The sequence below is a fragment of the Colletotrichum gloeosporioides genome (genome assembly GCF_011800055.1).
Source record: "Colletotrichum gloeosporioides strain Lc1 chromosome Unknown consensus_13, whole genome shotgun sequence".
Lineage (NCBI taxonomy): Eukaryota > Fungi > Ascomycota > Sordariomycetes > Glomerellales > Glomerellaceae > Colletotrichum > Colletotrichum gloeosporioides.
Window position 1 is genome coordinate 1026026 of NW_025544658.1, and position 14112 is coordinate 1040137.

General features: G+C 56.3%; 3 protein-coding genes across 3 annotated transcripts; 2 read left to right on the forward strand and 1 right to left on the reverse strand.

Annotated features, from left to right (window-relative positions):
• Positions 1-4592: 4592 nt before the first annotated feature.
• GCG54_00002702 (Mannose-1-phosphate guanyltransferase) lies at positions 4593-5961 on the forward strand (the record flags this gene model as incomplete). Its single annotated transcript, XM_045402786.1, has 4 exons — positions 4593-4599; positions 4694-4737; positions 4856-5002; positions 5065-5961. 4 exons carry the CDS (start codon positions 4593-4595, stop codon positions 5959-5961), a joined length of 1095 nt encoding a protein of 364 aa, XP_045269404.1.
• A 671-nt stretch (positions 5962-6632) lies between these two features.
• GCG54_00002703 (Glycerol kinase) lies at positions 6633-8441 on the reverse strand (the record flags this gene model as incomplete). The annotated part of the gene is made up of 2 exons (XM_045402787.1): positions 6633-8052; positions 8116-8441. Coding segments are annotated over 2 exons (1746 nt in total), but the record flags the coding sequence as incomplete, so codon positions are not given.
• A 2740-nt stretch (positions 8442-11181) lies between these two features.
• On the forward strand, positions 11182-13011 carry GCG54_00002704 (uncharacterized protein; the record flags this gene model as incomplete). The annotated part of the gene is made up of 1 exon (XM_045402788.1): positions 11182-13011. The coding sequence occupies one exon, from the start codon at positions 11182-11184 to the stop codon at positions 13009-13011; it is 1830 nt and encodes a 609-aa protein (XP_045269406.1).
• Between the last annotated feature and the right edge of the window lie 1101 nt (positions 13012-14112).

The window sequence follows — 14112 nt, forward strand, 5'->3', positions numbered from 1 at the left end:
TTTCGATTTCATTCTCTATGCAACCCGGCCGGTACTCTTTTGATTTTCCAGACAAGGCCATTGGGCTTGATGACTTTCTTCTTCCCCTCCAGAATCAGCATTCTACTATTCAAGACTTTTTCTTCTTCCCCTTTTTGATGACCAGGCGCTTTGGCTGGGGATTGTACAGTACCAGCCGCTTTTGCCGTCCCCCTGCTTCTTCTAACCGGAATCATGCCCAGAGGCGACTCTGGCGGCCGACTTTCATTTTTCTCTTTCTCATTATTGGACATTGAAGGTTTATGATCTTGCTTTTTATCATAGGGTCAGGAATGAAGGAGGCTTTCTTGTTTTCTGATGACACCAGCCCTCCACACAACAAAAGATTGCTACGAAAAAAGACCGCGGTGGGGGATGCTAGACTCTTTGGTTGAGCGAGAAAGAGCGAGAGACAGAGAGAGGGATGAGACTGAAAATTGGGAAATAGTAGGAAAAGGAGGAGCGGGAGAGAGAGCGAACGAGAGAGAGAAGAGCTTTTGATGGTGCGCACGCACGACAAAGCCACTCCCTCTCTCCCCCGTTTGATGTGCCTCAAAAGCAAAGCATTTTCTATTCTGCATTTCTTGGACCAGCGTGGGAACATTGGTTTGGATTGGCATCTTGATTTTGCGGCATGAGAGACAGAGAGAGACGGGGCGGAGGATGTATTGGGACGGGGCGGGATTTGCCGCCAACCTACGGGGAGATGAGGGTGTTTGGGCCCCAAGAGTTTGTGAAAGGGAGGCCGATTGGGGTATTTTGAACAAGATGGAGGGAGGAAGGCAGGAGATGTGGACTTGATGAAGGGAACCACAACCCTCCCACGCGTTGCTCTGTGGACACGCGGGTATGATGAATAATGACACAACCAAGACTTTACGACAAGCTTATGATGATATTTACAAGACCGAACAAAAATCAATAAATAAACAGCATTTCAGCGGCTTTTATTGTACAATTCTCGATACTCTCTATTTGCACGTGAACGGCGAGCGTTACATGATGTCGACATGGTCCAGTTTGTTGCCCCTTTTCTCACATCCAGCTCCTAGGTACTCTGAAACTGTCAGGTCCAGGTGCGGGATGGCGGTTGGAGGGATGGTGGACATGGTGGTGGTGTGACTCGGAAGACGCCGGACAACCGCGCGGGTTTCGGAGGATGGTGGTGGGTTGGGGGTGGTGGCCCGGAGCCGATGTGGAGGACGGGAGGGACGCGGACGCGGGACGGGGGCCAGCGCGAGACGAAGCCGCGCTTCACATACATACGTACCCACGGGATCGCACGGGGCAGATGATCAGATTGATTAGCTATCTAGGCTGGGCAGCCGTAGCCTGGGCTGGGTTAGGGTGAGTGGGCTTGAGTTTTCTAGAAATTAGATTTCAGATTCCCGCTTGGTACCCGTGGATGGGGAGGCCATCGAAGCAAGGGGGTCAGGCACCTGGACAGCAGCGGGCGCGGATGAGAGACGGGTTTTGGAAGCTAAGAAGCGAGGAGGACGGATGAGATGGAAAAAGTAAAGAGGGTGCTTCCTGGCATCCCACGCGGGTCGTTGTGTTCTAGACACTTTTTAATTGAGTTGTCTTGTTAGAATGTCTCGCTAGCGTGATTTCACATAAGAGGCAACGTGTTTTGTTTGGGGATGCGGCTGGAGGGAACAGGGTAGTAGGTTATTAGGGGGAAGCGATTTTGCTTGTGGTTCGATTTGGCGCATGGTGGTTGGGATGACGGGATGTAGGTCTACCGAGGTGTTTGTCTGGTGTTTTCTTTGCACATGCCATTGAGTTTTATCTGCAGGTGGCATGGCATATTCGGATGGTTTTTCTTCTTGAGAGGATCGGAAGCCGGGACGCGCGTGGCAGATGGGAAGGGGTTTTGCCGGACGGGAGTCCGTGTGGCGGCCGGGCGTGCTGGGATTGCGAGTGTTGTTACAACTTGACGGGGATGTGATTACCCTCCAACTTGACCAGGTTTTTCGCAGTGAATTATTTCTCTACTGGCCTCGGAGGGAAAATAGCGACAGAGGGTCATCCGGACGGTCCCGGGATGTGGACGGCGGCGGTGGTTTCAATGTGGCGCACGCGGCCGCGGTGTGTTGGATACCTGCGGATAGAGAGGACTGAACACGTACGTCACGTCGCAAGTTGAGCGAGGTGGTTCCCACTTCGTCCCGGGCTTTCTCCCGCGCTCTTAATTGAAGTGTAGGGATCGAGGCTTTTGTGGTAAAGACGGGAGTTGGCGAGACTGACGTTAAGCAGGTGTGGCTTTGCGGGTTGGACCCGGTGTTTTGGTGGTCACGAGGGTGTGATTTTTTATGGCGATGCCGCGATGGAGGGGTCCCCACTGAGGCGTTTTTGAGGCGATGGGAAACTTGGACATGCGTTGCTTCGGTATGTTGATGACTTGTTCTTCCTGCATTGACGATGGCAATTGGCAAAGTTGTGTTTTTAGGCGTCACCAATCGGAGGGGAAGGCAGAGGCAAGGGAGGAAAGGAAAGGGAGAGAGGTGACATTGGAAGAATCCCCATGTTACGAGGAATGAGGAAAATCTCCGGGGGGTAGTATTTTTTGCGGCGGCATAACACGAGGTTTTTTTTGGTGCTTGGTTGCCTGACTGCACTGCGAAACGTGACTGCAACTGCTTGTCAGCACCGCTTCGTCAGTTCGTAACTGCCCCCATTCACGAGGTCGTCAGCAGAGGCATCCCGAAGAAGGCGGCGGTCGCGAGTTGAGTAGGGGGGACGGGTCAGATGTCGGTCCCATGTAGGGAGGGACCCGGTTTCGAGGTTGGGTCCTCGGCCGGGAGAGAGCGTGTGATGGCGGATATACGCGCGGTCACCGGAGCGCGGCGGCGGTCTTTCTGGCCAGCAGAGTTGTTCAGTTGTGTTTTGAACAACAGTCGATCAGCTGACTGCCCCGGTTTCCGTCTGATTCGCCCATCCATCCACAGAGAGAGAGTCCAGACGCAGAGCCGGCTGTTCAGTGCCATGGCTGGCTTTGAGGCACAAGCAAGGGGGAAGGGGAATTGGCATTAACAATTTCGCCAGGGAAATTGGGGGAGCCGTGGTCTGTCGATTTCGCGGGTCGGGGCTCCCCGCTTTTGTGTCAATTGCGCATTTCAGCAGATGGTTCGGAGGGCCGAGGCGAGGACGCGTCCCCGGTGCGGTGGTACAAGGCCAGGCACGATTGACGAACTGACGACGACGACGGGACGATGACAATCGCCGCCGCACAAGCCCCAGTCTACCACGAAGTAGTAACTGTGCAGCCAGCGTCTTTGAGAGAATGGAATTGGAAGAGAGCGAGAGGGCCCCTGACAGCTGGGCGTAGCGTGCCTTTACCTAGCCTCTTTTCCCACAAGGGGGGCCGCCGTTTGGGGGAGACACGGGATTGGATCGTGAGATCACATGGGGGGGCCACCGAGGGGGAGGGGAGGACGGTGATTGGATGAGGATGGGCATTGGCCGTTGGGTACGTACCGTTTGCTTGTGGCGCAGTACATGGGATATGCGAGTGAGCGGTTGAGTGTGTGTACCTTTGGAAAACAGCAATGAATGTGTTCAGCGCACCTCGTATGGGGGAGCAGAGGTTCTTGTTCGGGCGCAAACATCTGGACTGTCATCACCTTCGACTCGGTGTCTCGTAAACGTGCAGCCTCCCGTCGTCTTGATTGGGACTTGTACCTGACGCTGCCCCGAGAGTCAAGGGACGGGAATGTGTCAGACATTTGGAGGCTCCCATAGTGCTCCTTGCTGCGCAGTAGTGTCCACAAGCCCGGCCGTTAGCGCGCCTGTTCCAGGGGGGGGGAGACATGGGCCGGTTGGCGGGATTGGGGGTCCAGGTTCGAGGCGGTGCCCTGTGCTCTGTGCTGTGTGCTGTGTGTGCTCTTGCCTTGCTGCGCATCACCAGAGGCAGGCCAGCCAGCAGCGAGAGGATTCAGGAGACGGTACTCTCTCTACTGTGTTGGTAAGGTATGTCGTGTCTTTTTTGAGAGGTACCTTTACTCTGGAGCGTACCAGACAAGTACCGCACCTGCACCTCCCTTTGCCATCCATCCATCCCAACCCGTCCCATCCCCATCCAACCCCATCCCCATCTCATCCCATCCAGGTCCCTACTACTCAAAGCCCAGCTCTCGCAACCTCATCTTCCCGGCTTCCTCCTCCCTCGTTGACCTTACTTTATTCACTGCGCTCGCTCTTGCAACTTTTCAACCTGCTGCTGCCGCTCCACCACCCCTCTCCTAGGCTTCCGTGATCTTCACCCCCAAAAGCCTCAGCATATCCTCCGGAGGAAGGCTCGCTCTTTGTACCAGCTCTATTAATTTTTTCTCCTTCCCCCCTTTGCGTCCTCGACCGTCGTTGAAGCTCGGCCCTTCGTTGTCAACCATCGTCATCGCATCGCCAATCGCCTCGTCGCACCTTCCACCAGACTCGAGAACTTCTACGCCCTTTCCCCATTCGTACACTCGCTTGTTTCGCGCGCACCTCAAGGGAAAGCAATCGCCTCTCCCTTTCTGCTCTTCACCAAACCAGAGTCGACTCACACATAACCACAACCCCCAAACTCCTCCAAGATGAAGGGTGAGTCTTGCCTGCCTCCCGCCCCCTTGTGCAGTCAATGCCCCAGCTGGCCTCTGCACCGGGCCATGATGCAGCATGCTGACGCGCGCAATAGCTATTATTCTCGTCGGTGGCTTCGGCACCCGTCTTCGCCCTCTTGTACGTCCTCTCTGCCCCTTTCCAGCTTGACGCGCGGCTTTCAGGAGAAGACCATCGCCAGTTGCTCCAGCTGCAGACACTCGGCGAAAAGCAACACCCAAGCTGACCGCAATGCCAGACCCTCACTCTCCCCAAGCCCCTTGTCGAGTTCGCCAACAAGCCCATGATCGAGCACCAGATCGAGGCCCTCGCCGCCGCGGGCGTCACCGATGTCGTCCTCGCTGTCAACTACCGCCCTGAGATTATGGAGAAGCACTTGGCAGAGGTGGGTCCCATAAGCTGACGATCCCCTCCGAAGCCAGCTGTACTGACGATCCCTCCCAACAGTACGAGAAGAGGTTCGGCCTCAACATCACCTTCTCCGTCGAGACCGAGCCCCTCGATACCGCCGGCCCCCTGAAGCTGGCCGAGAACATCCTCGCCAAGGACGACTCCCCCTTCTTCGTCCTCAACTCGGACGTCATCTGCGACTTCCCCTTCAAGGATCTCGCTGAGTTCCACAAGAACCACGGAGACGAGGGCACCATTGTCGTCACAAAGGTCGAGGAGCCCTCCAAGTACGGTGTCGTCGTCCACAAGCCCGGCCACGCCACCAAGATCGACCGCTTCGTCGAGAAGCCCGTCGAGTTCGTCGGCAACCGCATCAACGCCGGCATGTACATCCTCAACACCAGCGTCCTGAAGCGCATCGAGCTCCGCCCCACCTCCATCGAGAAGGAGACCTTCCCCGCCATCGTCCGCGACGGCCAGCTGCACAGCTTCGACCTGCCCGGCTTCTGGATGGACGTCGGTCAGCCCAAGGACTTCCTCACCGGCACCTGCCTGTACCTCACCTCCCTCACCAAGCAGGGCTCCAAGCTGCTGGCTCCTCCCAGTGAGCCCTACGTCCACGCCGGCAACGTCCTCATCGACCCCTCGGCCAAGATTGGCAAGAACTGCAAGATTGGCCCCAACGTCACCATCGGCCCCAACGTCGTCATTGGCGACGGCTGCCGTCTGCAAAGATGCGTCCTGCTGCCCGGCTCCAAGGTCAAGGACCACGCCTGGGTCAAGAGCACCATCGTCGGCTGGAACAGCACCGTCGGCAAGTGGGCTCGTCTGGAGAACGTCACCGTCCTTGGAGACGACGTGACCATTGGCGACGAGATCTACGTCAACGGCGGCAGCATTCTCCCCCACAAGAGCATCAAGGCCAACGTCGACATCCCCGCCATCATCATGTAAAACCAAAACTCCACTTTGAAAAACTATACCAGGCGTCTCGGATCATATCCCCGAGGCGTCCCCCTTCAGCAAAGCTCTTTATACTTCTTGTCTGCGCGCCTGTTCTTATCGACTTTCTAATTCCAAGTTGCGATACGATTCACCACTCCACTCACGAGTCTCGAGCTTAAAGAAATGGGGGGCGGAACCAAACATTTTACATTTTTGGCTGGCGTCGGCAGGGGGAATCCATTTGGCGAGCACGAAAAGCACTTGGCTTTGCAATGTTTTTTCACACAACTTTTTTTTTCTTGGGAAGATGATTGTCCCATTTGCTACGATTGCAGAGAACGGTGTCGAGGAACATGCCCGTGATGGATATGCCTCGATCAGCCGTGCACGGAGGGGCCCGAATTGTGGGTTACCTCTGAGACAGATGACAATAAAGACGATACCTGTGGATTGTGCCCCAGATCTTATTGTGTTGTGTATGTGTTATGCGTCTATCCTGCGAGTGTCGAACGACTGGTCGGGTCTCTGGCGAATGACGTTGCACGTTCCCCAAGTGGGCAGACCAACTGACTTGATAGGTATCCATCTAACCAAACATTCCTGATATCATCCCACGCTTTTTCTATTCTTCTATACATCCAACTCCGTTTCCAGAAACAAAAACATTCAAGGTCAGATTCTTATTCTAGATTGTCACGCACCCAGCCCCTCGACATTTCGACCGCCTGCTCCCACTTTTTGAACATTTTCAGGTTCTTCTCGCGCTCTGCCGATGGCGTGAACACCTTGCGGCCGGTCTGGTTGACGTTCTTCAGGTCGTCGAGCTCGTTCCACACGCCCAGCGCGAGGCCGGCGGCGATGGCGGCGCCGAGGGCGGTGGTCTCGCGCATGGCGGGGCGGTCGACGCGGATGCCGCTGATGTCGGCCTGGGCCTGCATGCACAGGTCCGAGTTGGATAGGCCGCCGTCGACGGCGAGGGACTCGAGGGCGTGGCCCGAGTCCTTGGCCATGGCGTCGAGGATGGCTTTCGTCTGGTAGCAGGTCGCCTCGAGGGTGGCGCGGGCGATGTGGCCCTTTTGGGTGTGCTGGGTGATGCCGAAGAGGGTGCCCTTTGCGTCGTCGATCCAGTAGGGCGCGAAGAGGCCGGAGAAGGCGGTGACGAAGACGACGCCGCCGTTGTCTGGGACGGAGGCGGCGAGGTCGGAGATGCGGGTTGCGTCGTCGACGAAGTTGAGGTTCTTGACGAGGAATTTCACGCCGGAGCCGGCGACGGCGATGGAGCCCTCGAGGGCGTAGACGGGCTTGCGGTTGTTTCCGAAGTCGTAGGCGACGGTGGCGAGGAGGCCCGACTTGGAGATGACGGGCTCGTGGCCGACGTTGTAGAGGAGGAAGCAGCCGGTGCCGTAGGTGTTTTTGGCCTGGCCCGGGAGGAAGCCGCACTGGCCGACGAGGGCGGAGGACTGGTCGCCGAGGCAGCCTGCGATGGGGACGCCGGCGAGGGGGCCCGAGGCGAGCTTGCCGAAGGCGGTCGGGTGGGAGGAGGGGACGATTTTGGGGAGGGCGATTTTGGCAGGGTCGATGTCGAAGAAGGAGAGCAGGGAGGGGTCGTATTTGAGGTTGTGGAGGTTCATGAACATTGTGCGGGAGGCGTTTGTGGAGTCGGTGACGTGGATTTGGGGCGAGGCGGAGGCGCCGCCGTTGAGGCGGTAGATGAGCCAGGAGTCGACGGTGCCGAAGGCGAGGTGGCCGGCGTCGTAGGCGTCGCGGACGCGGGGGAGGTTGTCGAGGGCCCAGCGCAGCTTGACGGAGGACGGGTAGGTGGAGAGGGGCAGGCCGCAGAGGGGCTGGAGGGCGTCTGCGCCGGGGCGGGCGCGGAGGTCGCGGACGAGGGGGGCGGTGCGGGTGTCGGGCCAGACGATGGCGTTGTGGAGGGGCTCGCCGGTGCGGGCGTCCCAGAGGACGGTGGTCTCGCGCTGGTTGGTGATGCCGACGCCGCGGATGGCGGAGGCCGGGTGGCCGAGGGCGGTGAATTTGGCGAGGGCGGCGGAAATGCATTCCTCGACGGAGGAGAGGAGCTCCAGGGGGTCGTGTTCGTGCCATCTGTTTAGGGGAGGTGTGTTAGTGAGGACGACGGGAGAGGAGGAGGAAGAAGGGAGGGCTTACCCTGAGTGAGGATAGTGGTTCTCAAACTCGATCTGGTGCATGGCGACGGGGTCGCCGAGGCCGTTGAAGATGAGGAAGCGGGTGGAGGTGGTGCCTTGGTCGATGCTGCCCACGAACCAGTGTTTCTGGAGCTCTTCGTCGGTCTCGGTGATGCCCGCGGGGAGGTGCTCGCCCTCGGCGGCGGCGACGCGGGCGCGTTTGGGGTCTCGTTGGTCGGACATTGTGTGTTTGGATCTGTGGTTGGTTTGTGTGAGTTTGGGGAAGAAGTCGTGAAAGGGGAGGGCAACAGGAGGGATGGGTATAAGAAGAGGCAATGAAGGCTGGGGCTATGGGGAAGGGGGGGTATCACGCGCGCCGATGCAGATTTGACGATGGGGGTGTTTAGCTCGAAGGCGCGGAAGCAATGGACTTGGATGGCGGGGCGTGGGAATTTTACAATGGGGAAACGGGGAAGAGGCAAAGGTGAAGTAAGTACCTGGTTAAATATGCCGTCGGCCGAGGCTGGTGGTGAGAAATATTCCCGGGAGGCGTGGCCCGCGTCGTCCCGCTGGTCTGGGACCTGCGATGGAGCAGCTCGGTCTGGATTGATGCAGCAGCGCCAGAGGTCAGGGTGTGGATGGGACGGGAGCTGTCAGCAGCAGCTCGTCGTGGGGCGGCAGCAGCAGCGGTGCCGGGATGGTGGTTGTGGTAGCAATATGCGGCTGTGGTGCTAGTCGTGCTAATAGACGCATGCTTTCTCAGGATCGCCAGGGTGGTCGAATTCAAATTTCGGACGGACTGGCGCGGACGGGGGATGACGTCGGGCAGGTTAGCGGGCGGGGCGGTGTGATTGGAGGAAGAATTGAGGGGTTGCTGGCGTTGTGTCTCGCTGCATGTGCTGCTGCTGCTGCGATTCAACGGCTGCTTGCTGAGTAGCGCGGGACGACAACAGCGACGAGGACGCCATGGCGGGCGAGCAGACAACGGCGCTGGCGGCGTTGTCGGAGACGGCCTCGGTGAGTGTGGAGCTGGAGGTGTTGCCCGGGCCGGGTTTCTGGTTTTGGGGATCGCCAGGGGTCGGATTCTGGGGAGTGATTGGGGAGCAACAGTTGCAGCTGCTCTGGGGAGGCGCATATTTTTTTGTCCCTTGTGATGGGTTTGCAGTGATTTTGCGACTGCAATTTTCCGAGATGCGTTTTTGGGTGGGGGTTTTGGTCGGGTCTTTCGGGGTTCTGGGACCGAGGATCCATTTTCTGGGTCTCAAGGTTCATGGGGTACCCTTGTGGGTATGACGGGACGGTTCACCGAGGGGTCCTGGGCTCGGTGTGGTGGGCCGGGGTTGAGGGGATCGTGATCGCGATCGTGGGGTTGGGGGTTTGATTTTCCTTGATGGCGGTATTCTGAGATGCTGGGTCGCACAGTGAAGACGGCTGAGGCGAAAGCTGCCGAGAGGGTCGATGTAGCGGTCGACGACCTGCTCTCCCAATAATCTGCAGGAGTAAGTGGCCGTGAATATGCCCAGTAATGGTACTGCAGATACACCAGCTGAAACACAGAGATCACGTTTATCCTCTCAATACCTGGGTTCGATTCTGTGTCGGTTCACTTTCTTATTTTATTTTTGTCGGCTTTTTGCCCTTTGTTTTTCGTTTCGACAAATTTAGTCTTATCCTTCCTCCTCGGGACGGCACTCAAGTGCATAAAAAGGGCATTCCCTCTCATCGTACGAGATCCATAGTGATTCATCACAGCCATTTCCAGCTGTAGAGAGCGATGGAGGCTCTGCAGACGTGTGTTTCTCGCTCCTGGTGTCTCAGATCTTCACCCAAGCTGAAGCAGTATTCTTGTTGTTTCTGAAAGTCACACTTCCGTCAGAGGCAGAAGGAAGGTCTCGGCTTGCTAAAAGGAGGGTCTCTGGACTCTGCGATAAATACCGACGGTTGCTTAGAATGGTGATCTCTGGCACCCGACCTCTCCGCACTCCTGGCCTTCGTCCTTGCACGTCACCCACCCTGTCCCGCAGAGGTAGCTAAGCCAGATAGCGGAATACTCTTCAATTGATTTGGTTCCTTGATAAGAATTTAGAAAGTCTGTTATCTCGCAAATTTGTCAACTTCAAGCATGAAATCTGTAAGTCGGTCTGGCCAGAACAATGAACAGACCGGTGGCATTCCAACCGAACCATCCTACGCAGCATCGGCATATTTATGACAGAACACTCATAGGATTTCGTGGCGTTTCAGATGATTGACTTCAATTCTCAAAGAGAATCTGCTTTTGCTGGCTTCTTTTCCATCTCTCCCATTCCTATGATCCCTATTCGCATCATTTAGTTGCCCTTCTATCTACCTGACAACTGTCCCCATGGTCTTCTCCCATCAACCAAGTTCTTTCTGACTTTCTGAGGAAGGAAAGAAGTCACTGCAACGGGTAAGACTGGCACTCGCCTCATAGACTATTAGGGCAAACATCGTGAGCCCCCAGCACCACCCTTGATCAGCCACCTCGCGGGGTGAGGGGGGTGAGAAGGGTTGCTGGCGGGTCTAGCAAGCAGTCAATGCCCTTTTTGTTTTCTATCCTCTACTTCTCTCTGGCGAGTTCGATCTTTTTCCAGAAACACGTCGCGATCTTGCCTTGTTTGCTGTCGAGGGCAAACAAACCGAGCAAACACCACCCGTTGTCTCACAAGTCGACGGGCTGATAAGGTAAGAAACTCCCCTCAAGCCCACGAGATCTGGATCACCGAGTGATATCCTCGGCTTCAATCTTTTTTTGCGTCACATTTTTATTGCGGTCGCGATTTTGGTGGACGTCGGCGTGGCGTTGACGGCTTCAACCGTCGGCAATGCGCCTCTCGTCGACTTCATCTCTGCTGTCGGTTCATGACCTCCGTCTTCAGTTCAGGAGTCAATTTGAGCATCCTCTTGTTTTTTTTCCTTTGGTCAATTTTCCAAATGTTCTTGCCTGTCCCAAATCCCCATTGCCGAGGCGAAAGACGGCGAGGTCATCCTCCAGAATGCTGCCCTAACATACCACCAGACACAAATTCGCTCCTTTATTTGCACAAGATTGTCCATCGACACCAATATGCCCTTCCACAGACCAGTCCGACACAGCCCCGGTCGTAGTGGCGTTGGTAGTGGCGTTAGAAGACACCATACTCGAAGCCAGCCTGCTTCCCCCCTTTCGCCTCGCGGGCCCGCTACTCCCGCTGCTGCTATCAAGAAGAAGGTCCGGTTCGTCAAGACTCAGCAGACTCAGGCCAAGGCTGATACCTCCGCTTCCCGTACCCAGTCTTTCTCAACTCAGCCCGAGAAACTCTCTGAGAAGGTCACTATCGACAAGGTGCCTCTTTCTCAGGCCGCCGATGGCGGTAACATTGTCAAGACTGTCGAGAAGGATAAGAACCCCGTCGGCTTGACCATCAAGACCAATAATACTGTTGCTTCATCTTCTGTCGTTCCTCTGAAGCAAGCTGCTTCGACAACCATCAACACCAACGGCCTTCTCACCCCCCAGCCTTCTCATGACACCATCCAGACCGCTCAGAAAGGCGCTCCGGCCAGCCTCCTGGCGAACGGCCTAGGTCAACAGCTCACCCTCTGTGGAAGACGCCCCGGTCAGTCCTTTGAGACACCTCCTGACCCTGCAGTTGTCATTCTAGACCACTGGTTCCGCGATACCGCCGACGGTAGCATCTCTGAGGCTCCCAAGCTCCAGGGCTGTGGCCCCTGGGAGATTCCTCTGCCTCCTGGCATGGACCCCGCCATCCATGTCAACCCTCACTCGCCAATCCTGTGCCGTTACCTCGACTGCTGGATCGTCGGTGCTGTTGGAATCCCGACAGTGAAGGTTTATATCCATCCCATCATGCGAGGCCGGCATGTGGAGGAGTATGTCGCCAAGAAGTGGACCGCCTGGAAGATGATATTTGCATGGGTCGAGCACCTGGAGCAGTACGGCAAGAACGATGCCCGCGCCCCCATGGACGTCCTATCCTTTGTTCAGCACAGAATCCGCAACGAGGGACGTATGGCCAAAGAGGCAGCCGTGAGAGCAGTCAGGAATCGCGAGGACAGTGTCATGTTTGGAAGCAGAGACAAGTGGAACTTGCCTGCCATCCGCGGAAGCCCATCATCCGTTGACTATATGTACCAATCTGTGCTTGGGAGCGCGATGATCGAGGTTCACAATGACAAGGCTCTCAAGGAGGCTGCCGCTTACCCACCGGGCGACAACAGCATCGGTCATATTCTTGCAGGCTCGAAGTACGTCAACCCGGCCGCCGGTTTCAAGCGTCCTGCCCCTGAGCCCGCCACCAAGGGCGCCCCCGAGCAGTCCAAGGATTTTAATCCTCCCGCTGGCGTCAAGCGTTCTGCTCCTCATCCTGATGCTGCGCAGCCGGCTGCTAGGCCCGCCCCGAAGCAGCCCTTCGAGGTCATCGTCGTCGACGACTCTGACGACTCCAGCTCCAGCTCCGACTCGGAGGATGAGCCCCTGGCTAAGCGCGCTCGCAAGGACCCTCAGCCTAAGCGTGCCACCAAGCCCACCGCCGAGAAGACTGAGACCGAGACGAAGCCTCGTCGCAGAGGCAGACCCGTTGGCAGCAAGAACAAGACCACTGCCAAGAAGGCTGACAAGACTGAGGCCAAGACCTCTGGCAAGGAGACTGAGAAGGCTGTCGACGCGGAGGGTGGCGAGACTGGTGTCAAGGGCCATGGCATGGAGAACAAGAAGGTCATCGACAAGAACCTCGACAAGGATGGTGGAAAGCCCGCCGTCGATGATGCTGACAAGCCCGTCCGCAGAATGATCCGCATCAAGGTCCCCGTCAAGGCCGCCGAGAAGCTCGCTGCCATGGCCGACGCCGAGCGCGAGGCCGAGACTGAGGCTGAGGGCAAGCCTGCCGACAAGTGAGGGATACCCGTCGCGGGCAGCTACTTTTGGTGGAACTTTTGCGACAGAGTATTGGCAACGGGAGTAAAGGTTGGACCGAGTGGCTACGTGTATTGAGACTTGCTTTTGGACGAACAGGTTCAGGTTTGGTGTATGGACAATTGGGCCAAGGATACCCAGACAAGGTTGGGCTTGATTCGCCGTTGTGTAGCTACAGACGCTTTGCAGTTGCTCTTTGGTAGCGTACTAGGTATGAAAGGGAGGTTCCCACAAAGAGCTGATGTCGTTTATCGTGAACTGTGCTGTCTTGTCGTCGTCTTTGTGCTTGAGATGTAGTCATGTTCTTTGTTGTCATTGTCGCCATCATCGTCGTCGTCGCCGTCGTCGCCATTGAAATTTTCTTCCGTGTCTTTATAGAATATGGTTTACGCAGAAAAGACCAACAGGACCAATCATCTCTCTCCTTTAGTCTTCGTCATTACATATTGGGGCGTTTCCATGGCCTGAAACAGGCCGTTGAGAGTCGCCTGCGAACTGGAGAGCTCATCATATCCATCCGTCCATTGAAAAAGTAAAGAGGGTGAGGGAAATAAATAACATGCCCCAAGAAATAGCAGAAGGAAGAAAAAAGAGAAAACAAAAAAGAGAGAGAGAGAGGACCGGGCTCCGAACCTGTGATCCCTGGTAGCCACTCACACCAATGGTCAATTGGTTGATCAGCTGAACCAGTTGGATTGAGGCAAGTCCGACAGCGCCAATGGCAATCCAGGCATCTAATCTAAGTATCAAGCTTCCAGGCAGCAGTGAAGGTGTAAAAGCGTAAGGTGCAATATGAGGTAAGCTGAGTATGAGGGCAACGTGAGTTGGGGGTCTGTGGCCAAGCTCAGCTCACCAGACATCCGAGTTCTAGACCTCAGCCGCATTAAAACTAGTCATCTGTTTGCTAGGCATTGCGTGACTTGAAGGTGTCGCTTGCCTCACAACTTGTCCGAAAGTGGGATCTTGTCCCGAGATTTCTCAACACCGTTTCAATAGCGTGCATGAACAGTATCATTCATTGATTCGACCGGTGCCGAAGTTGACAAGCCTCTAGGTAGGGCTGTAGCTGACAAAAGGAATCGA